The 23849-nt window shown below is 44.5% G+C and overlaps 1 protein-coding gene across 2 annotated transcripts; it reads right to left on the bottom strand.

The window, feature by feature from the left end:
• Window positions 1–20826: 20826 nt before the first annotated feature.
• On the bottom strand, window positions 20827–23433 carry SMIM36 (small integral membrane protein 36). 2 transcript variants are annotated; one of them, XM_057418602.1, is made up of 2 exons: window positions 22534–23433; window positions 20827–21570 (listed from the first exon to the last, which is right to left on the bottom strand). In XM_057418602.1, the coding sequence occupies exon 1, from the start codon at window positions 22955–22957 to the stop codon at window positions 22628–22630; it is 330 nt and encodes a 109-aa protein (XP_057274585.1). In that variant the 5' UTR covers window positions 22958–23433; the 3' UTR covers window positions 20827–21570; window positions 22534–22627. The 2 variants fall into 2 exon arrangements, with proteins under 2 accessions (XP_057274585.1, XP_057274584.1); XM_057418601.1 differs by having other exon boundaries at window positions 20827–21507; window positions 22534–23432.
• Window positions 23434–23849: the final 416 nt, after the last annotated feature.

Here is a 23849-nt window from a genome sequence, read left to right on the forward strand (position 1 = left end):
CACTGTTAATAAACTAGTTCAATCTGTCACCTGATTTAACAGTGTCACTGCTTATGAAGTTTCATATTGCTTATGTTATCTGTTAATCCAAAAGGAACAGAGTTTGAGGACACCACTGATGAACCCAGCCATGCGCGCATGGCTGCCTTTGAACATCTGAAGCTTCAGCAGCATCCCAATATACGGCTTTGAGGTTGAAGTTGTGGTGGCGCAGCTACCTTCCTGCTCAATACCACACACCCTTGCACTGCCCTGTGGCTGCCCCAGTCATTTGCTCTTTCAGGCTATAAAACTATTCCGGAATGGGCGATGCTGTGGACACCATGGCTGCAAGGCTGACTTCTGTGGGTTTCTGGTGAAAAGCTGGACTGACTTATAAAATGGATCTGCTGAGACCTTCAGAGGTGTGCACAGAGGCATTGCATTTTGTCTCCTCTCACTCCCTCTGCTCTTCTTTGACTCTTCTGTCTCTTTCCAAGCCACTTTCATTTTCATTTCCTTCCCTGCTGCCCTTACCATTTCAGCTGGACTCAACCAGCAAATGTTTCAGAGAGAGTTTTTCTCCTCACAGTTTTCAAAGCCTGTTTTTCCACCTTCATTCTGTGGTCACAGAATGGCGAGATCTTTAAAACAACAAATGCTGTGGCTTCCTGTTGCTGGAGCATCAAAGATTTACAGATTCAAGATACAGTTAAAAAAAAACAGTACTGTTCCCAGCTTGTTCATTTTGAATGAAAACAAGAACATTCAAATCATGAAGCTTAACCAAATGGAACCAGGATAAGACCAGCAACCATCATGACAGCAGTGACGAGACTGGAAGATTTTGACCTGAATGTCTATGTCTCTTAAGGAGACCACTAGATTACTCAGCATAGATATTGCTAAAGCCATCCTGACTAGTAACATGTAACTAGTGACTCTTGTTGAACTCATCTCTGTAATTGCTTTTTATGATGTAATGAATCAGAATGTCCTTAAAAACAATCACAGCAAAAGAACTCCCTTATTATGGGCCAAATGACTATCAAACTTAAATCCCCAAAACTGGCACTAAGCACTGGCATTAAGTATGCAAAATTAAGGAAGCAAAAACCTATTAGTTTGATTGCTCTTATTTACCAAGTAAGAAAGAATAAAAAGCCTTCAAATACCCAATGTCCATCTGATTTAAAAATGTTCTTAAGACTGGAACTATGTCATAGTGAGCTCAGCCAGAAATGTATTTTAATAAATGAGTCAGGGGTTATGAGAAGATGGAAGAACTTTCCTTACTGAATGCATCCTTGCTGTAGGGCACTATCACATGGTGCATTTGGAAGAAGCAGCAATGTATTGAAAATGAACAGCCAAGAATAATTCATTAATAAGAAATTTAACCTATTATTTTTTCACTGGGCAAAAAGAATTTGGTTCTGATCAGGCCTGTGAGGTATTTGTAAAATGGATTGCCCAAAATGAACTAGGCAATCCCAGTTTGACATCTAATAGACCCCCTCTGGCACCTAATAGAAGGTACTTGCATAGCAAATCTGTTAGTAATTGCAGTTCCTGACAGTCTCAGCAGTGAAGTCAATGAGTACATGAGCTATGTGGTTTGCCCTTATTATTTCTAGGTCAAATTTTCCCATGCTGAATCTCCTGCTGGTCCCTCACAGGCACTATCTGCTTGTCTAGGGATGGAGGAGTTTGTTCTCCTGGACTATTTATAAGCATTAAGTTGACACATACAGAGACATACTAATTCCTGAAGCGGACATCAAATGCTTTTATAGGATTATGCAAATAGGGACACTAAAGCGGGGTCTGTTGTTTTCCTGCACTGTAAAATTGTCTTGGGTTGCACAAATCTGTGAAACAAAAAGGCGGGATTGCTGAAAGCTTCCTTTTCCCCACCCAAGAGGATAATGAGATGTCAGTGGTGAATGACATTTGATCAGGAGGTTATACGAATAAAACTAAACACCTCACACAAAAGCTGGGTTTCTCCTGGCCATTTGGCACAGACAAGTTCTTACAATAAGCCTGCACAATATCCAGTCTCCTGATTTGTTAAACAGATAACAGAGAAACAAACATTTGTAAGCAGCACCGCAGCTGCCAAAACAGATGTATTGGTGACAAGACATTGCTAATGTTCCCAGGTACTTACTTTTTGGAGGTGCCAGTGGTGACAGACTGACTTTGGAGGGAGCAGAACAGCGTGCTATGGCTTGGGAAGCTCTTAGCCAGTTTAATGCAGCAGGGAGGCAAGCTAAGCAGCACGGGCACTAATGAGGCATGGGAAACAAGTTTGACAGGTGAAACTCCTCTCCACTCCCAGTATTCATGGGAGAATAAATGAAGCATTTGTGGCAAATGAGGGTGGAGAAAAATATCCTTCTGTTTCCTTTTGACTTCAAAACAAACAGAATGAGGACCTAGTCTCTTAGGGATATATGTGATAAGGCAAGAAGGTTAGATTTTGAAGCTTTAGAGGGAAAGCTCCTTCCCCTCCTTAGATTTAGAGAACAAATTCAGAAGTAAGTGGTTTGTAACTGAGTGCCTGCTACAGATGTGTGCATGGTTATTGTAGAAATATATTCTAGAACAGACCTTGGCTGTTAGAACATAACTTACTGGTGCAATTTTTGAAGGAAATTCTATTTCTTCTTCAGGTTTCTAATATAAAAATCAGTTTTTCAATAATGTGGACTGTAAGACCAGGGCAGCAATAGGTCTTAGGCAAGCCCAAGATAAAGCAGTGTGCTCCACTTCGGGCACAAGCTCATGCTTAAGTATGAGCAGTGGGATGCTCACCGGGGGAAATGCTTGAGGTTGTGCTCCCTCTGTATGCAGAGATGTGTCCTCAAACGCATCTCTGTGGTACAGATCAAGTGGGCAAACCAACACAGAGCCCTTCAGAGAAGGGCTTGGGCTTTCTTGCTGTGTCTGAGGACACGCAGCAGCAGAGCTGCCCTGCTAAAAGTTACGCTCTGAATCTGAACCAGGACAATGGTCCTGCAGACAGCTGGATGTAACTCACTTTTTTTCGTCTCTTGTTGCAAACTGACCCAGATTCAGCTTTATCTAAGTCTTTTCTGAGCGCAGTGTGAAGGAGAAGCATCTCTTGCTGAAACGCATGTCAATGGGCTTGTGAAACAAGCACCTCTCCCTCCCTCAGCCTTCCCCAATCTAATTAATAAGGTCATCCCACAGAAGGCAGGCTTATAAATAGCTTTCCAAACACTAATGGAATTAGTTCTGGCCTGGGCAACTTTTCCAGGGTGACACAAGTATCTAAGAAGGGCTGGCTCCTTGGCATATACAGCTGCTTGGGGTAGAAATGTTGAAACATAAACATGTACCTGATGTCACAGTGCTCTTGCTGCCAGCATTAAACCTGAAATTGGATTACAGCATTACCTAACAGAATAGAGAAGACTGACAGCAAGCAAAACAAGGGATTCTGGAGGGATGTGCCTTGTCTTAGATTACAGTAGGCTAGAAAATGAAATGTCAAATTCTGCTTGAAGTTTCTCTTTTGTCAGTAACTCTGATAAAAGTGTACTTTTCATGGCCTCAGACCTACAAGATGGAGAAACACCATTTCACAGCCACTTGGTCTATGTATCAAATAATAGTTGTACCATGTATTGCATTTCTGATAGGAAACAAAATTACACAGATTTGAAAATCCATATTGAGAAAACCAAAGATTAAATTTGATACTAATTTATCTTTCAAATAAAAGAAAATATGAAAAGGTCTCCTCTTTTGAAAGTTGCTAAGATCCCATGGCATTCTTGATCCTAAAAGCACATTTCTACTGTATCAGTTGTTAAGACTGTTTCACAAACACTGGTATTTTTATCTTGCTTAACAGAGTTGAGTTTATCTGGATTCATGATATACCCCAAACATCTTTCCATAAATAACAGTTTTCAGTGATTTATTTGTTACAAAGAGAAGTTTCTGTTGGAGTGAAAAATCAAGTTCCTTCCTGTTGAATGTTACGCATTAAACCTCCTGCTTAGATGAAGTTGATGCAAGGGCAGGAGGTGCTTTGTGTAACTGAGAAAAGATCACATCTTTAGAGGAGAAGGAGGAAGAGCAGCACTTGTCAGTCTCTGTACTGGCCTTGGACCAGCTGCACAAATTCTGAGTCATCAGATGAATCAAGTCTGTTAGTGACTGCAGATGACTTTTATTTCAAAAAACATGGAATATTCTGCTTTCAGACATTGATTCTGTAGTATTTCCTTTGGGAAGCTTTAGTCATAAAGGTGCCACAATTCAAGGCTTGTTTAGAAATAAAAAATGTCAGGTGTTTATAGCTTTTAGTAATTGCACCATAAAAAAATACGATGAAGGATTTTAACCTGTTGGTGACGGTTGTGTGGCACATAGCCCTCGGAACATCTATCAGTTCCTTCAAATGAAATTGGTATGTAACTTAAGCTAACAGGCAAAAATGTTCACACTTATACCCAAGCCACAATAAACCAGTTCCGTGTTTAAATCCTTTCCACAGGTAAAGTTGACCATCTTTAATCATTGCTTTAGACACTGACATGCAAAAACATTTCACCCTTCTCTTTTCTATCCACCACTGGGGCTTCACTCAGTGAACGTGTCTGCCATCCATAATCACTCTTAATACCTCATTTTCGACATCACAATCAATGAAGTGAAATAAGCTGTTACTTAATGGGTCTGACATAAAATCCATTTAAGTTAACAGAAAGGCTCTCATTGTTTCCTATCAGCTCTAGGTCAAGCCTAAAGTGAATGGAGGGGGTGGAATTTAGCCCATCATTTGTCATCTGAGAGGAAATGATTTCCACGTCCCATTTGGACTGCTTAGAGATTTTAAACATATTTAGCAAAAGAAAACAAATTGATTTCTTGTCAGTGGTTAAAGGGGTGAACTTCTACTCTGGATTATTTTGAGATTTTAAAGGCGAGTTTGCTTGAATTGTATTTTGATGATTGTATTTTAGCTTAAACCAGCAGCTCGTTTTCTCAATAGTTTAGAAAACACATAGAAGAGATAAAGATGAAGATGAATGAAGTCAGTTCAGCTGAAGAGGTGCGTGTGAGGGGCAGGCTGGTGCAGGAGCTTGGCCTCACTGGCAGGGGCTGGGTGGAGTCCAAGACCAGGCAGGCTCTGAACTCACTTTGTCCTTCCTGCCAGCACCGTATGGACTTCCTCACAGAGCACCTTGGTGACACCTTGTTAGCTTTCTGGGGTTTAGGTTTGGAAAGGGAGAAAACTTCTCTATTCCAACGCACAGCATTACCTCAGGCCTGCAAGGATTTGTAAATGGACTTAATAAAATATGAATCCATTGCTGGCAAATGTTTACCAACACAACTCACAAGCAAAATGAGTATGTTCTTCACTAGAGCCCAACAAACACTAGACACACTGTTCCTACCATATCTCCCAATCTAAATAATGCTTGTTAGCCTTGGAAAGAGGGAGCAGAAGGGCTGGCAAGGACAAGAAAAGCCAGAGATCGTCTGACTTGCAATTCCCCTGGTAGGTTGAGACACTTTGTTTTCCCTAGTGTTTCTGCAGAAATCACTTATGGTATTCAAGGACAAAAACCCAAACGCTTTTTCTCTTGGCTGTGGTCTGTTACACAGAGTAAAGGGAGTTCTGTTTCACAACATTCCTTTGGACAGCAGGAAATTCTTGGTATGTACCATTTAATTACTGGTGAACAGCCCAAGTTGCTGAGAGGTTAGAGGACATGCAAGAGACAGAGGCATCAAGAGGTTTGATTCCAGTGCAAATTTGTCTACTCAGCTCACAAATAGTGATTGCAAAACAGATGTAACTGCTGTTGGCAACCTTTGTGAGGCCTTGCTTCCGTTATCCAGCCAATTTTCACTCTTGAGATAGAAAAAGTGAAGATAGAGATATGTTACCTTTGGTGGAAGAGAGAAGTTTTCAGACAGACGCTGACCTGACCTTTCTGTTGTGGTGGATGAAAGTCTGGAGTGTTCCTGTGCTGTAACTGAGTGCTTGGATCTGCAGCGGTGAGGCTGATCCATTGCATAACTGTGGGAATGCCTACAGGGAAAAAACCCTACAGTTGGGAGGTTTTTAGGAGCCAGTTGAAGAGTGAATGGCTAAACAAGCATCCAGAGGGGCACAGGAGTCCCTCAAGCTGTTTTTCTGAGATTGGACCCTCAAACAGCAAATTCCTGTCCCCTGGACTCTTGTGGCACAATAGCAGTGTATACAAGGACAAAGATAAGTTGGTTCAGCAAAGTCAAGAAATAACAGACAGTGTCCTTGGTGAATGCTGCAACAGAGACGTATGTACAGAGCATGGCTCTTTAGAAACTGCTCCTTCCACAGGGCTGTCACTTCTGAGCTGCTTCTGGTTATCCAAAGAGCGGAGCAGGAATCCTCACCGGGGCTGACCTTGTTCTGCCGCACTGGACGTTACAACCCTCTTATCTGTAGCTTGTGGAGGCAAAATTGCAAGGCCACATATTTGGGAATGGAACCCAGGGCCTTGGAGGAAGGCCACGCTTTCAAAATGCGTTTCCTCAGTAGCTTCCCCAGCGGCCGGGATGTGGTGCTGGCACCAGATCAAAGCCCAGGAATTCCTGCGCTGTGCTTGGACCATTCCTCCTGGCTGAGATCACACCGCTCTCCTCCTTTCTGGTTGGTTTTGGCAGGCTCAGTTTTATAAATTACAGGGTGAGATACAGCCCCGGTGTGAGAGCGAGGATAGGGAAGGTGGGTGCTGCTCACCCAGTGTGACGCACAGCCAGCCACCATGGTGGCATCTGCCTGTGCCCTCAGCAGGCCCCTCACAGCTGTTATCAACTGCACGCAACTCATTTCAACCAGTCTCACATCTGACATAAATAGGAATGTTGGGGTTTGAATGGCTACCAATTAGTTGTTAATTTCAGTGAAGTTTTGTCCTAGTATTTTACTTAAATATTAGCTTTTAAACAAAAAGAAGCCCAAAGCCATCAGTTCCTTTGGCACTGGGAAACCCTTTGTGGAGGTTCCAGTGAAAATGATCAAAGTTTTCATCCAAACTTTCTAAAGGCACATTTCAGCAGAAACCCAAATTCCCTGTTGTGGCAGGAGGGCTCTGCTGGGTACATCTGGACTAACGTTAACTATTTAAAAGACCTTTAGTGTCCTTCAGGACTGAAAGGAGAGAATCTGCTGTGAGGAAAGACGCCCCTCAGCAGCGGACAGATGATAGTCTGGAGGAGCTCTTCTCTCTCCTCTCATTCTAGAGCTTTGGGGAGCAGAGGCCCAACCTTTGTGCAGTTACATTCATCTCATCCAAACTGAGGACTACACTATACCTCCACGGGTATGCCTGCGATGTAGAAGGTTAAAATAAATGGTTGATAAATGTCATTAGTTTGGGGATCATCTAACAGAGCTTGTTCAAACTTGTTTTTCTTACAGCTTCCCTGCAGGCACAGCAGAGCCCTGTGCTCTGCCACACAAGGGGTGGGTTAAAAATAAACATTTTTAAGCACAAAATCTCTCCACCTACAGCATAAAAGAATAGCACTAAAGTTGCAAATCAATGCAATTAATGTTAGAGAGCACCAGAATTAGTCAACTCTGGCTTAGTCTTTCTGTATACATCTAACATGGCACAGTACATAATGCCATAGCCAAACTATTTTTTCCTGTAGGAAATATCACGCACTGGATAGCCTATGTTCACTTTGGGCACAGCTATTCAATATTAAATTTTCTTTTTACTATTCTGTATGCCTTCTAAGGTTTAATCCAAACTGGGAGGGAGAGGTTTTAGAAACTGCAGTTGTGATAATCTGATCTGATCCTTGGTCGTTTGTAGGGCAGCCCTAATCTAATTTGAGCACTCAATCTGCATGCTAGATCTTTTCCTGTTGACTTCTTTTGTCTTTAGAAACACATTTTTCCCCTGTAGCGAGAACAGTATCTTCTGCTGCAGTGACTGCAGGAGAGCAAACTGCCTGGAGCAGCCCAGTCCCACTGGGTAAATAACCACCTGCATTGGTGTGCTGTTGGCGTGGATGCTTATGGCGCGATCCTGTGTTTCATGGGGTGCAGACAGATGCTTGTGATAACCAGATATAGGTGGAATTGTACAAGACAAAGTTGTCCTTTTTACAGCCGCTACCCAGACCCTGTGGAGGATTTCCATCATTTCCATCATTGCAGAATGGCTCTGTGAAGACTCTTGCCTCTGTACAGCGCTATGGAGCGGGGGCTGAGCTACACGTTACACAACCTACAAAATGAGCTGGAGATCTATAACAGAACCAAAATTGGACCAAGTCTTTTGTAACAAGTGAGTGGGACCTTAAATGGAGATGTTGTTTGTAGTCATCTCTGCTGCTAAGGAGCAGAGAACAAATATTTGTTCACCCGCCTTCACAAATCCTGTTCACATAAACCCTCTCCCCTCCCTGTAATAAAAAGCTGCCAAAAAGGTTGGCTCTCCATTAAACTTTGCTGCGGGTGATGGACGTGCCTGCCTCTAAAAGCCGTGCTGCACTCAACACCACACATGGCATGACAGGAATGAACCAGCCCTTCTGCTCAGTGTGAAGGGCAGATCCTCAGTCGGTGTCGAGAGCTGTGACTCCAGGGCAGCCGGTGCAAGCCAGGGCTGCTCTCTGCACCTTTATTCTGCCTGATTCTGCAGAGCTTTACATCTCAAATCCTGCTTTTTACCCTGAACTGTGAAACACAAACCAAGCGGTTCAGAGTCTCTATTTTGGTCACAGTTTACCCACTGCAAGTAGGGTTTGATGGTGGAGGGATGGAGAACAGCACCATGAAGACACCAGCTCTGCCCATCATCACTTCAGTCTTAGCACCCAAGAGGGACCAATCAGCCTATGTGGGACTGCATTCCAGTCATCTGCTACTGTTTTGTTTGTGAGGATGGGCTCCCAGTGGGGGTTCCCACTCTGACACCCCACAAACACTGTTCATCCGGCTGCCAGAAAAGGGCTGGTCATAGCATGGGCTAGGGGGTATCTACACCAGATGGAAATGTTTTCGCACTGGAGAGTGTTCCCGGCTGGAAGGAGAATGGGACAATGCCCATCTTTCCTCCAGTGTTCACACAGAGGAGGTGGTGGAGGCGGTTTTGTTGTCAAAAATGGGCATGATAGCAGGGGACAGCTTGAGCTAAGCACGTGGGAATGCAGGCAGCCACTCTGCATGCCTGCCCTGGGGAGCCCTGTCAGCTCACCTCCAGCCCTGACCTCACGTAGCCCCTGTTATTCCAGCTTTTGAGGCCAGCTCCGAGCAGCAGCTTTGTCCTCAGTGCAGGAGAATGGTTTGTTTTGACGGCAGGATAATGAATGTGCCTCAGCTCTAAAATCCCTGCGGAGATGAGGCGTGTCCAGTTTTTACTGCACCACAGCCAGGTGAGCAGAACACAATATTCCTACTCAGGGATGACCATGCTTAGCCACCTGGCTGCAGTAAAAACAGCAGCTGTTTTCCTCATTTTATAGTGGCAAAGCTGGTATCTATTAACCATCCCACTTGGAAATTAACACCCAGAGAGGCCACAGTCAGAAACTGTTAGCTATGGCTAACTTTTTTCATGTAATTTCATAAGAAAGCATGTTTCCTACTTTGGAACTTCAGGCAGCATTGAAAGAGTGAGCTCTGTCTTCTGCTGCTTGCAGGTGAGGCAGTGAAACTCTTCCTTTTTGTTACTAAAAGTGGGCTAAAACCATTTTAAGCCATTTTATATATGCACATTTATCCCTTCATATAACAACATTCACACTTACATATGGCTGCTCCACCCAGGTCTTACCCTGATTTCATAAACAGTAATCACTATCTTTTCTTCCCTGGCTCTCCTTGTAGCTGAACTATTCAGTCCTGTTTTGGGAATGCTCAGCACTGATGTTGGATAAAGGTGCTGAAGCAGCAGCAAGGAAAAGTTTACTGACACTGCTCCCATAGTCAGTATGGTTTATGTTCACTGTGGCTTATTTTTTGTCCCCCTCACCATTATTTGTGCTAATAAACTCTACAAATCTAAATATAGAGCCATTTTGTATGTGTTTTTCACACTGATAGAATGAAAATTAGCTTTCCTGCAGATTCTCCATTATATACTGGCTTCCCCTATGCGCTGTAAATTGACACGAGAAGGAAACCTTTGCCACTACAGCCCTTTGCAAACATGGTTCTCTTCCAAGCTGTCTTGCTACTAAGTAAATATGTATGTGAGATAGTCTGTGTATATTACTACAAAAGACTGTTATTTACACATCCAAACCTAATGTATAGCTCACAACAAACGTTTCCTAAGACACGGAGCTGCAATGGAACTTCTATACAGCTGTGCTCACACCACCTCCAAGACCTGAAACCCAAAATACACAGTAGAGACCAAACTGCCTTCTTCCCACCGAGTCTTGAGAATCCAAATGAAGTGCCTTGTCACCTGCAGCTTTCTATCAGAAGAAACAAAACCCAGCTAAGGGCTGAATTTCCTCTGGAGGTACCCATCCCTCTCCCTTGGCTGTGGAAGCACACTGGATTTCTAATCAGGCACTCAGGTCGATAGAAGAGAGGAGTGCTTCCACAGGCATGAGATTGGGCTTGAAATCTGATTGAGCCATAACACCAATTCTGGAAGAAATCATCTCACCTGCCAAAAAAGGTAAAATAAGGAAAATTGTCAATACCAGCCAGTGGGTACAGTCACAAACCATCACTCTTAGAAGAGCAGCAGTTGCCTGGCCCGAGCATGGGACTTCAGACTGGCAGCTCTTCAAGTGCTGGCCTCTGTGTTCACATCCCCTATGGTTCATCCCTGCACATGGGCACAGTCCAGAGCCCACGTGTCCAAGGAATGGACCCATGGGGAGGGAATTGAGTAGTTCCAGGATCCCTTTGTTTACCCTTGGGAAAACAAGGGTAAACCTGAAATCAGCACCTCCTGACCTCATTCTGTTCTTACTCTCATTTCCATTTAGCACATTATCTCCCATTTTGCATGGATGACTGCATTGTCAATTTAGACCCAGCTCTTGGAAGCCTTGCAAAGATGTATATGTGTATTGCAAATGAGTGTGTATTCATGTATATGTATATACATACCCACTCAGAGACGGGTCATCCATGGCTTGCCACCTAGATTTGACTGCAGAAGTGATAGAAAGGGGAACAAAGACTGATTTATACCAGCTGAGGTCTATATGTTGCAACAAAGCTCACACAAAGTAAACATGGCCTTGCATCATAAACCATAGGCTGGAGCCAAGAAATAGCTCAGCTGGAGAAGTCAAAGAATGAGGAGAGCACAAGCCTGTTCAGGTAAGAGCACTCTGTATCTAAAAACATGTCCTGACTTATACACAAGAGGTAGTTTTGAAGCTGATATTTTTTCTCTTGCAACTCCCCAATCCTCTGAGCTCATTAAGATGAAGACACTCTCATTTCCAGGAGTGGCCAAGAGGGAAAGGTCAAGGAAGGATTTCTTTGTAATGCTGATTCTCAAATTCCAGGGAGAACAGCATGGTTTTCATTAAGCCACTGTCAAATGATAAATTACTGCACTATCAAAAGAAAGTAGGACTGCTCTTACCCTCTGTGCAAAAGCTAGAGGAAGAAAGGACCTGATGATTTATAGCTTGTGTACAAGTCTGCCTTGTGTGATGCACAGGCCATTGTACAGGACTGCCAGAAATGAGATCTCAGGTTAACAAAAACAAGGCCTTGTTACCAGCAGCTGGCCCCAGCTGGGTGAGGAGCAGCCAGAGCTGCTATAATGGTACCATTACACACCCCCTTTGCACAGGAGGCTTTGTGGGGGTTATATCCATAGAAGCTCAGTTCTGAAGGTGCAAAGCTACTCAGAAAATGAGATGCGAAAAGTCTTCAAAAGAAGCCATTTTTAGCATTGCACCAAATCTCAACTGATGCCAGAAGGCCCTGGGAATGCAGTGAAATCTCTGCTGAACAGGACTCGGCCTCTCAGGGGGGTCATTTGCTGTTATTTGCCACTCTGTATTTCCATGGACTGATATCAGAGGAAGGTAGTCTGATGAGACAAATTAGTTTAGTTCAAACTGAATCAAATACTTGATTTCATTCATCTTCCACCCATCTCCACTTGAAAAGGGCCACATGTCCACTGAAGCATCCTAACTGACTTAAGAAAAAAACATTGCTTGAAGCCCTCAAAAGGCAAACAAAGCACAGTACTGTCCTGCAGGTGCACACCCTAATGACATGGCTTCAGGGTGTTCACAACAGTAACTGCCTTTGCCTCTCAGGAAAGCTTTCCTGGAGTCCATGGCTTGAGTCTGAGGACTAAGACAGTGTCTTTTTAACACTTAATTAGCTGGAGCAATTAGTGGTCATGTTGTTGTACAAAGAGCAATAAAAGGAGTGTGGAAACCAACAGGCTGAGAGCTGCTCATCCTGAAACCAGAGAGGGATGGCAGAAACAGGCCCAGCAGCCAAACTGTGCCTTGACACAGGCTCTGAAGCATGGCAGCTGAATGTCAGTTGTGGGTGTATTCATGCAAATTTGGACATTCTCTCCTGCACTGTACTTGCACTCACGTCACCCTTGGGTATTTCCACTGAAATCCCACTGAATTACCTCGAGTAACCTCCTGCCCACAATGGGGAAAGGAAGAGCAGAGCACAGCTGTGGCTTAGAAGCCTGTCCAGGTTCACAGCCGAGCCCCAGGCAGCAGAATCTGTCCCCTGCAAATCCAAAACCTGGAAAGAGCAATGGTTTGTGAAGAGAAACAGGATGCACTTGATGGGCTGTGCCTGTGTCCCAGAACATGTTTTGTGGAAAGATGATGCTTAGGACAGTAGCTGCTTGATGCAGTCGACTGTCAAATCATCTGCCCTGTCCCGTTAGCTCTGGAGAAGAGAAAGGGTGGTCCAAGGCAAGGTGAAGAATTAGAATGAAGTTGGGCTGACTTCTGAATTCAAGATACTGTAATACACAGTTAAACACAGAAACACCTGCAATCTTTATGCAGTCTGTAATTATGTGCACGAAGACATATGTCTCTGCATGTGTAGGTGTATGCATGCATTGTACATTAATATGGGCATAACAACCAAAGAAGCTGATATAGTTGCTTTTCTTTTGATATTATCTTTCATTAGGAGATAATGGATTATGATTGTTTCAATTTTTTGAATCCATGGCAAAACATTAAAGCATTTTCTGACTTCACCGCATGCCCCTTGCAGGAGCCTGCTCTGTGCCAGCAGCCAGGGCTGTACTTACAAACCTATTGCTCTTTCTCAAGTGCGGCAGCCTTGCCCTGCTCCAGTCAGCTTGGGCACTTGCTGTCCCCACCTCAGGTTAAAGTTGTGATCAGGCAAAGCAGCCCTTTGAACTCAGAGATGATCCAGACCCTCGTTGCCTTTTGGCAGGTTATTCTGTGAGTTTCAGATGGACGTGATCTGGCTGACAGGGGTTTATCTGTTAAGACAAGAAAGCTGGTGCCCTGTAGGAGCAGAGCTAATCTGATGGGTTAGCACTTAAAACAAGAGTGGTAAAACACGTCTGATCCACAAAGATGCTTTCAAGCCCTGCACTGGGCAGGATGCGGTGACAGGAAGCTGCACCACACTTACAGCATTGTCACACACTGCTCCGACTCAGAGCTATGCCACTGGCCCCACACGTCCTGCTTGGCCCTGCTCAGGACATGCATTGGTGCAATCTTGCTGAGGTCTGGGTGCTCACCCCACGGGGTCTGGCTTCTGTGCACATGCAGGTGGCTGCTGAGACCCATCTGCACGGAATGGGAGGTACTTGGAGATCAAAGGGTGCCCTCTGCATTGCAGATAGGCAGGAGTGCTGCTGTACACCTGCCTGGGAAGCAAGTAACAGCAAACAGCTGGACCTGGGCCAGCTCAGGTAAGAGAAAGACTTTGCAAAGCCTAGGAACAAAGAGAGGTGCTTCACCTTGTGTGCCAAGGGCACAGCCTGGCCTTAAGCTATTTTCCTTCATCCTTTTCATCCAGTAAGTATGCTTTGACTCCTGCTCTAAAACAAGTGGGAATGAACTGGCTTCTCTAGTGGCTGTTACTCCAGTTTACCCTGTGCACTTCCCAGCACAGAGGACACAGAAACACTGTGGTCACAACCCACCTCCTCCCAAGCAGCTGCTAAACAAAACAGGAAACAGCAGCCCTACAGTGTGACCATGCTTTGAAGCTCTGCCCTGTGGGACAGGCTTCAGTAACCTTTGGGGGGAAGCTTCAACAGCCCCACCACTGCTGGAACCTTTCTCTGCCCTCTTGCCACAAGCACTGCTGCCTGTTCCTCTTGGATTCTGCACACCAGGCTGTGGACTCTCTCTTCCACTGCATGCTAACAGGCAGTGAAATCACATCACATATTCACCTTAAGGAGATGAGAAGGGCTAAGCATTTTCTGCTTGCAGAAGGGGAAGAGCAGCAAGTCCATGTATAAAATCATTTCCCATTAACCATCCTGCAATAGTATCTTACACCCTGCTCATGGCCCTTTAACTGTCACCCCAAGCTGATGGACCTTTGAAACACTGAGAACACAAAATCACAAGAGCAGGGAACCCCGGGATCTGCCGCACTGCAAAGCTGGCAAGAGAGAATTAGTTGAAGGGAAAGAAAAAGGGCCCTTTGTCCTTTCAGCTCTATAGAGATAGTAACAGGAGAGCAGCATGTGTCCTCCAGACCAAATAACCCTGCCAAGACAGTTGCAAAACTACACAGACTTGACAATGATGAGCTGTATCTTCTCCTTCAGTTATGGCTTAAAGCTCCTACTTGTCCAAGCAGTTCTCTAACCCCTACCACAACAAGGTGGTAAAAACCTCCATCCTCCCAAGGAACACTAAAACACCAGTAAACAGCGTCCCAAGGACGCAGTGTTAACACTTCACAATTGTTTTTTCCATGCCAGAATGAGTTAAGGTAGGAGCCTCTGTCCTGGCTTCGAATTTCCTGGCTTTCCCTTGTCTGCGTCACGATATAATACTTTCCAGCCATCCTTTTCCTCAGATGTTCAGAGTTAGCATTGGGATCCCTGCCAGGTCTCCTTCCCAAAACAAACACGGCGCCTCCCGATGCCAAAGGTTTGCCTTCTATTCAATACCCCAGGGACAAACCACTTGGCTTCACAAGCACTGCCCCGATTTTCAATTCTGCAGATGTATATAAATAAAAATGCAGCTTTACAGAGCCTTGTCTGCACTAGAACAGACTTAATGGCATGCCCCTACAAGCTGTCTCTCTCCATCAACTGTAAATAGAGCTTCAATTAATTAAGGAGGTTATTTGCCAAGTTAGTGCACCGAGTTTCAGCAAACATAAGGATAAGGTTTATTGTCAACTTACTTTTTCCTGGTGTGATCATGCCTGCATCAGAGTTTTGCTAGTAGTAAAAACACCCACCCGTTATCAAACCACAGTGTAAACCTGCTGTAAAACTAAAGCCCTGAAAAGTGATCAAATACTATTCCCATCTAATTACAAAGCTTTTCTTGCCCTCCAGTGTCCCTGGGTTCATGCCTTATCTGCTGCTGTAACCTGTGTTTGTTGCCTGGAGGGCTGGAAATTGCAGAGCTGTTGGTGGCTGATGAGAAATGATTCAATGGAAATGTTGCTGTGAGCCCCGTAGATAGCAAACCACATCCCTGCACTGCTCTGAGCTCGGAACAGACTGAGATACGGATAGATCCTTTCTGTCTGGTAAGGGATGTGTCCTTCAGGCTCCAGCCAGGTGAAGTGTGTGTCCTTTAGCAAGCCAAGGCTGCTGCTGCCTTCTTTTCTTTTGGAAGGAAAACAAGGTGGTTTTCTCTCTTTGAGGAGAAAAGTATGTGACTTACGTACAAAAAGAACATTCAGAGAACAGAAACAAATCCCCTCCAAGAAGCATTATTAATATGCTTTCATCAAGTACTGTCTTTTTGTTGTTAGGGAAGGTAAGTGGTATAGTGGCTATACCCGATGACCATGGCACATGCAGACATTCAATCAAGCACTGCTACTCACAGATCTTTTTTCTACCAACCTTATTCTTATTAGATATGATTTATATATGCCCAGTTTCCAGCAAGAGACTTGAGATAACTACATTAATCCCGCAGAACTTCAGATCTCCATTGTGTCATTTGAAGAAGGCTCAGGTGAAGGATGTGCCCAATTCCTGCCTTCCCATCCCTTTCTTCAAAGGTTTAGACATAGAATTGGCCTGAATTTGTACATTTATTTTATTTAAAGGTGGTTGGGCTATTAAAATATATTGATAATTTAGGCAATCTTATTAATACAAATAGAGGTGGATGCTAAGCCTATATTCTTTGCTCATGCTGAAGTCAATAGCACTTAAGTTCAGTGTATTTTTAGGGTAATGAAGAGCCTAATAAGCTTCAATACTGAAGGAGTGTGAAATGTGGGTGTTTAAACAATATGTCCAAATCTCCTTGCACTCAGGAAGAGATGCAAATACATAATCATTCATAATTAACAACATCTCTGTAGCATCACCCGTGAAAGGATCGCATGTTCCTTCATAAATATTAAATCAACCCAACACCCAGCTGTGTAACAATTATTACTGCCATTGACAGATGGAGAAACTAGGACACAGTCTCATTGCCCACACAGAGCATCTGCTGCAGAGCTGGGAAGAGACTGACCTATCCAAGTTGAACAATCCAGTGCTGGATCTGGATGTCTCATGACAAGTATCTGCCTCCAAAAGCTGCACCCAAATTGTCACATCAGGGTGGAAATGCTTCTTTGAAAGGTTAATGTCAAACAGTGTCATTATTAGAGGGGGAAATGAAGCAGCAGCATCTCCAAGGAAACAGGAACATGTGAGATGGAGGGAGAGAGGCAGCAAAACCAGGAGTTGGAACTGCAGCTAGAGATGGCAGCCGTATCTATTGTCCCACATTTTATATTCCTGGTGTGACTTTCTACTAAGTTAGGCAGCTTCCTGCTGTGAATGTCAGAGCAATTTACTTATGAACAATTTAGCTTTCTGCCACGCAAGCATGAAGGATCAGGTCTCTACCCCAGAGCCCTGACAAATGCCCCAGGAGTCACCCTGCTTTCCTCCTGGACAGCAGCAGCCACCAAATAACCCCAGCATACATCCTCCCACCTTCCTCATGTGTTTATCCTCACTATGGCTCTGGCTGTCATTTCACCCCCCACTGAAATTCAGCTATTCTGGGTACAGGCTGCAGCAGTCCCTTAGGGACATCAGCAGTACTCATGTGTTTTCTTTCAACACCCAGACCCTGAAATTCAGCACAGGGAGTCAAACACTTGGGAGACTCACAAAGTCATTTGGGCTAGAGCAGGAGCAGGAGACACAGCTTGATGCTTTGCCTTATAAAAAGGACAAAGGTAGCTTGGGAGACAGGGCTTGGAGGTTTTAATCCATCTAAAAGATGGCATGCTGGGCTGTAAGGCTCCCCTAAGTACAAAGAGTATAGGTTTATGGCTGGGAGAACAGTATTTCCAATTAAACACCCAATATCAGTTCTTCTTTGGGCATTCCCACAAAAGCACCAGCATTACGCAAGCTGAATAGCTGATAACACAAGGCGATATGGTTCTAGGCAATAAAAACTATTCTTAAGCTCTTCTTAGAGCCAAGGGGTTTGACTTGGATGTGTTGCTGTGCTTCTATACTTAGCACTATCAGAGGATGAGCATTTGTACCACAAGAACAATGTGCTAAAAAAAAAAAAAGAAGAAGAGAAGATTTATCCCTTTTCCAATTAAAAAAGAATAAAATTATTGCAGGGGAAGGAATTTTCCCTTGTGGGTACGGGTTTAGTCTGTCTGGACTAATCCCCTACTCATATGCAGTGGCTTATTAGGGATTTAAAACCCCCTGAAGGCTTAGATGTATATTTACAGTGGAACAGGCTCACATGAAAGATGTCTTTTCAGTGAATTTAATGACACATTTGACTTGAATTCATGTCGGAGAAATCTAGAAATCTGGTTGGTTTGGGTTTTTTTTGCTGTTGTTTCTGTGAAACCCTTTAATAAAGGCTTTACAAGAAGCAGCAATACGTAACTTTAAAAGGGCTCTAAAGCCAATTGAAAGCGAGCCAGAGCAGACTGAATTCCTGCTTCCTGCAGAACAGCAATAAATCCTTCCACCACCAGTCAGTTCCCTTCAAGCCACAGTTACAGATCATCAGACTGCCACGATGACCAGAGCTCACCCAAAGCAAGTGTCCTGAGGCTCTATGCCCATTGTTTCCCTGGATTTACCATGGTTTGTTCTCCAGTTTTGCTGCTCCACCAGCTCCAGCCATTTTTTGTTGGAGTTTAATTTTGCTTTCTTTGAACTTACTGGAGTTAGTTCATAAAACACAATTCAAGTACAGCCCCTGCATGTCGGTTTAGTGGTAACCCCCTTAGGAACCACACTAATGTCTAAGAAGAAAGCAATCTCAGTACAGAGGACAGCAGAGCAGGAAAATTAACACAGAGCAGAGACACAAGGGGCAAGGTGGGAACTGAGCTGCCCAAGCCAGGGGCAGAATTGGGAACAGAGCATATTTCCTAAATCCTCATTCATCCAACACTCTCCAGATCATATTGCTTCTGAATAAATGTTAACACAATTCTTACCAACATCTTATTTGCACATGGCACGTACATCAGAACAGTATTTCTATGCTAGATACCCAAGCCTTAAAATACCACCTAATCCTCTCAGCAAAACACCTCTACATAGGCACAGACCCTGATCAACTGAACAGCAATGTAAGAGCTAGACAGAGTATGTGAAGAGCTCCAGGAGTGCTGTTTTACTGCAGTTGTAGATCTCAACAGCATTTCCATCCCAGTGCTTCCCCCGTGTTGCCAGCTGTGGACCAGAGCTTGCACGATGCTGCAGATACCTCAAAGGGATACCTCAGTCTCTGCACAACTCCCCTGCGTGGCTGGTTTGTTACAGCTATTAGCAGAGCCTTGCTTCAGGATGCTTTTTAGGCTGTGTGAATTCCAGCAGGGGACACACATTTTACATGGCACAATTTAGGGAAAAGAGCTGCACTGCTACAAGAATATTTGTGCCCAGTTTCTCACAATGATGCAAAGGACATGGCAGAGGACTGCAAATGCTGGAGGGAATGCAGCTTCACAGGTGATTTCCTCCAAGCTTGGCCTGATAAGAGGCCATTTGCATGCATTAATCCTGCCACAGTCATTAAGTAAAGCCTGGTAGCAGAGACCCACGTACTGCAAAGCAGTAATTTCACTCACAGCGACTTGATTACTTGCAATTCTCTGTACATACCCAAGGGCTCTCCAACTGCTTTCACATAGCAATATTATTCTAGTAGAGACAAAACTAAGAAAGCCATTTTATTCCCATTGGAAAGATGAAGTCCTGGTGCACTTTAGTGTCTCATTTTCTGGAAGGGGATTTTACCCACAGTAGAGATACTATCAGGAGGAAAGTGTCATGTACTACTTCTACCTCCATGTTTCAGGGCAGAGTGCACCAACTCTATCACAACTGATAAATTTCCACAGATGTGAACACTGTGCTCCTAGAAGCTGCACCCCTGCCTGCAGCCCCCCTGCGCACTCCAGCTGCTTGCTTAAAGCTTAAGCAAAGAAACTTGCCCACACTGAAAATCAATGACTTTGCCATTGAGTTGTTGGAGCCAGGAGTCTGTGGTTGGTGCACACAAAAGGTTTGCAGATCTGGAGAACTGCAGCTGTGTAAAAGTACTTACATAGCCTTGCAAGCCTCTATCGCTGCACTGTTACTTAGAAAAACAACAGGGTGGTAAAGATCCTTGGGCAGCTCAGTTCCCACTTCACCCCTTTTGTCTGCTCAGTGTTAAATCTTTCCTGCTCTGCAATGAGATTGCTTTCTTCTTAGACATTAGTGTGGTTCCTAAGGGGGTTACTACAATACCGGCGTGCCGGGGCTGCCCCTGAATTGCATTTTATGAACTAACCCCAGTAGGTTGAAAGGAAACAAAATGTGTCCTGGTATCATTACATTGTTTGCATAACCTTCGTCAAAGAACCGCACAGCTCGTCTCTGGCATTGTGGCATGTTATATGACATCTCACCATCAATGAAGAGAGCTGTGCCACACACTTTGTGATATTTTTGAGCTGGTTTTCATCCCCCAAGGTCTTCTTAGCAAAGATTATTATTCTGTTCCCTAACACCAAGAATCGCTTATCACCGAGAAGGCTCCTACCATGTTAGATGATATATGAACACACAAAAGGCTTTCAAGAGCTTACAAGCTAAAGATAAGGCAGATAGGAAAGCCCAAGAAAAGATAACACTGCCCTGCGTCGGTGACAGTGGCAATAACATACCAGCAGCTTAGTCACTGCCAAGTTTTGGCAAAGCAGCTACAACTTGTGGTTACTAATTGAACTTTTTCTCTGCTAAATAACCAAAACATGACATTCAACGTAATTATTGCAGTCTGTGTGGCAAAGGATCATGCCTCCGACTTCTGATTTATTACCAGTTTCATCACACCAAGGGTTTTAATCAAGCTTCCCAGAAGCCTTCCTTCCAGTTCAGGCTTCCTTCCAAAACCAGGGGTATATGTAACTCACAGGGGTGCAGAGGACAGACTGAATACAAAACTAGGCTCACCCTCAAGAATTTAGAAACCAAAATGAAAGCCACTGGCTGCTTTTTAAAATACAGATACATTAAAAGATACTTGAGATTTCTCTGCTTGTACCAGGATGCTCTGCTGGCTGATGCGTAAATCACCACTTCGGGATGTAGCGCAGGCAGATGGTTGCCACCTAGCTGAGGTACAAAGCATGCAACCCTGCTGAACAAGAGCTTCACTCGATTGCGGTTTGAATTCACTGCAGTTTATTTCTGGAAGTATTTAAAATGCCTGTGCTGAAGGCAGTAGGACCACTGCATCCAGTGAGTCATCCATGACACCTGATGTAGGCAGGTAATAAATCTCAGCATGTTTACTGAAGCTTTCTATAGGATTCTGAGGGTACTTCACATTAGGATGATGTAAAATAGCATAGGGGACAAAGATCTTGAACTGTGTGGGTCCAGCACTATTTTTCCCTTAATAACCAGTTAAAATTCAGCAGTTAAAGAGTACCACACACAGTAACTCTGTGTTAACCAAAGGGACACAGGAAGCTGGCATTATACATCTCTGGATTTCAGAAAAGAAATTTCAGATTTTTGCTTGATCACAGCATGTTTGGGTAGAAAAAACAATTTAAGCCACAAATTCCCTGTAGCCAGATAAGTTTTAAAATCTGGTTTGGCCACAAGTGACAAAGTGCCTCTGCCAGCATGGAACACAGCAGGAACCAAGCCAGGCAGCGTCTCCCCAGCTTCTCAGGTGAGTTTTGCAGCCCAGCCTGATGGGGACAGAGCAGGACCTGAGCTGGCTGTGCTTGGGAACAGCTAGATAACACTGCAGCCACTTCTGTGGCTACAGGATCAACAATCCTCTTGTCTCTGTCCGTTTGCGCTTTACCTGGAGGACAAAGAAAGCATTTTCCTTCCTTTCAAGAGATGCGAACTTTAGTCCATCAAACACCTACAGGGAGAAAACCAGCAAGACATGGAAGAAACATATTAGGCAAAAAGATGTCTAGCTTATAGCTCCCAAATGATGGGGAGAATAACAGGAGGTGACACAGATAAAGAGTAGATTTACTGGAGATATAATAAGAGCCTTCATGTGGCCCAGTGGAGCACAATACAGCTGAAAGAAGGCTTGGGGACAAGAGGCAGGGTCAGACACATGGAGGTGCACATTGAAAGCGAGGACGTAGGTCAGACTTGCTGCAAAGGGTCAGAGATTCCTGTTCCATGGGGCAGACAGCAGCAATGACTCACACATATTGCATTACTGGTACATTTACCCTGGTTCACACTTTCCCTTGGGCAGGAAGCATCGTACCCAGCTTTTCCAGGAAGCATATTGTATCCTATCAGGGGATTTGTGCAGGGCAAGGGGTACTCTGCCCGGTAAGAGCAGAGCTCATGTTCTCCGTATGGAAAATAAGTGCCAAGACAGGCTTGGCACTGCCCTCTGGGGACAATATGGAAAGTATTAAGTTCTGATGGGAGCAGCAGCTGGCTTCTATCAGACAGGCACTATCTCTATCCTTTTGAAATCCTTTGTGCTTCTTTTCTCACTGGAGAGATAAACAGCCTACCAAGGTCATTTGCTCTCTGCTGGCTGAAGAAGACGTGCTGAGGCTACAGGGCAGTGCTGTAGGTGGGATGCTTTGAACAACACCGTGTTCCTGCAAAACCAACAGTAGCAAGCACGGCTCCAGATTAAACCAAGGCCCTTTTTCAGTGCCTGAGTCGATACAGCATCACTGATTCTGACTGCTAGAGGGCTGCAAGGCAGCAGCAGTGCTAATGGAAATTAGTCTCTTCATGGATGGCAGGCAGGACTGCAAGCCTATATCAATGCAGAAAACAGCTAAATGTAAAATGACCCCCCTGACAATGGCACCGTATCAAATAAATCAGCATCTCATCTTACCTTGTGAACACGTTATCCTTCTGCACACGGAGAGTAAACATAGCAGAGCAGGCAAGCGGATCAGCAGAAACCCGAGCTCCGAGGCAAGGTCCCCTTACACAACAGTAGTCCTTTTCCCTGGCAGGTCAGAGGAATTCTCGTAGGCAGAGATGAGCCCCTTTGCCCAGCGGGTGCTGGGGGAGCCCTGCTGCATCACCACCAACCGGATCGGAGGCTGGGTGTCTGCAGGGACCTCGGGAGCATATTCCTTGCTGGGATCCTTCCCCCTGCAGTCATAGAGCACACAGGAGATCAGGAAAACCAGAAGCAAAATAACATAACTAGCTACCAGAATGATGAGATTCAAGGTAACAGGGTCAATCTCCAAATAAAACTCCATTTGGTCCCATGCTATTGAGTGCAAACCCGGAGAATGAAGTTTCATATGCTCGAGTGAGCAATCACTAACTGATCAGAATAGATGTATTGGCTTTGCGGTAAAAATACATTAATCCTCAGGTCTCCTGTAGCAATGGATTTCCCTGAACTGGATGATTAAAGCAGCTCAGTTTAATAACTTAAGCTCCTTCTTCTAATGCCACGTTGCCTACAGTGGCAGAAGCTAAATTTGAATGCTACATTGACAGGAAAACATCCTCCTTGCTCAGGGAATATCTCTTTCCTTACTGGGCTGGTATCAAACCAGCTTTCATCTAAGGGCATTTTGCAGAATCTCCCTTCCTCAAGTAGGTTTGGGACTGTGGGCTGAAGAGAACCGAGCTATGTAATTAATAAATGAATACAGAAACAAATCAGGGAGAAAGTAATTTGCAAGGTAATTTCTCACTGGTTCCGATTTCAACTAAGACCTTATTGTCCTGCACTAGTGCTACAGAAGGGCTTTTAAAGTGAACTAAAGACTTCTGTTATCAAGTTCCATATCAGGATTACAGGGACATGTCACACCATATCATATCACATGCTGCCCAGCCAGTCCTTGCATGAACTCAGCTCTAGGATCCTGCTTCCCACAAGCTGCTCTGTCCTCTTTCAGTCTCCCACATGCGAGAAGGTGCAACACGACTGCAGCACTTCTGTAGCCTGGGCACCACTCATTTCTTTTTCCTACGTGGACCCTCTGCTTGCTAAAACAAAAGGTGAAGTCTGTGATGAGACTGTTCCCTGCCTGGCAGCAGTGCCCCACTGCCCAGCCACAAAACCTGCAAGTACTTTCTGCATCTTCCAGATTTACACCTCTGAAGTTGATGAGCGAGTAGGAACACACACAGCAGCCACTCATTGCCTACACAGCACTTGCTTCAAGACTGTGCTAGAGA

The sequence above is a fragment of the Pezoporus wallicus genome, unplaced genomic scaffold (assembly GCF_028554395.1).
Source record: "Pezoporus wallicus isolate ANWC-B61680 ecotype Strahan unplaced genomic scaffold, APGP_CSIRO_Pwel_v1 contig_3710, whole genome shotgun sequence".
Classification (NCBI taxonomy): domain Eukaryota; kingdom Metazoa; phylum Chordata; class Aves; order Psittaciformes; family Psittacidae; genus Pezoporus; species Pezoporus wallicus.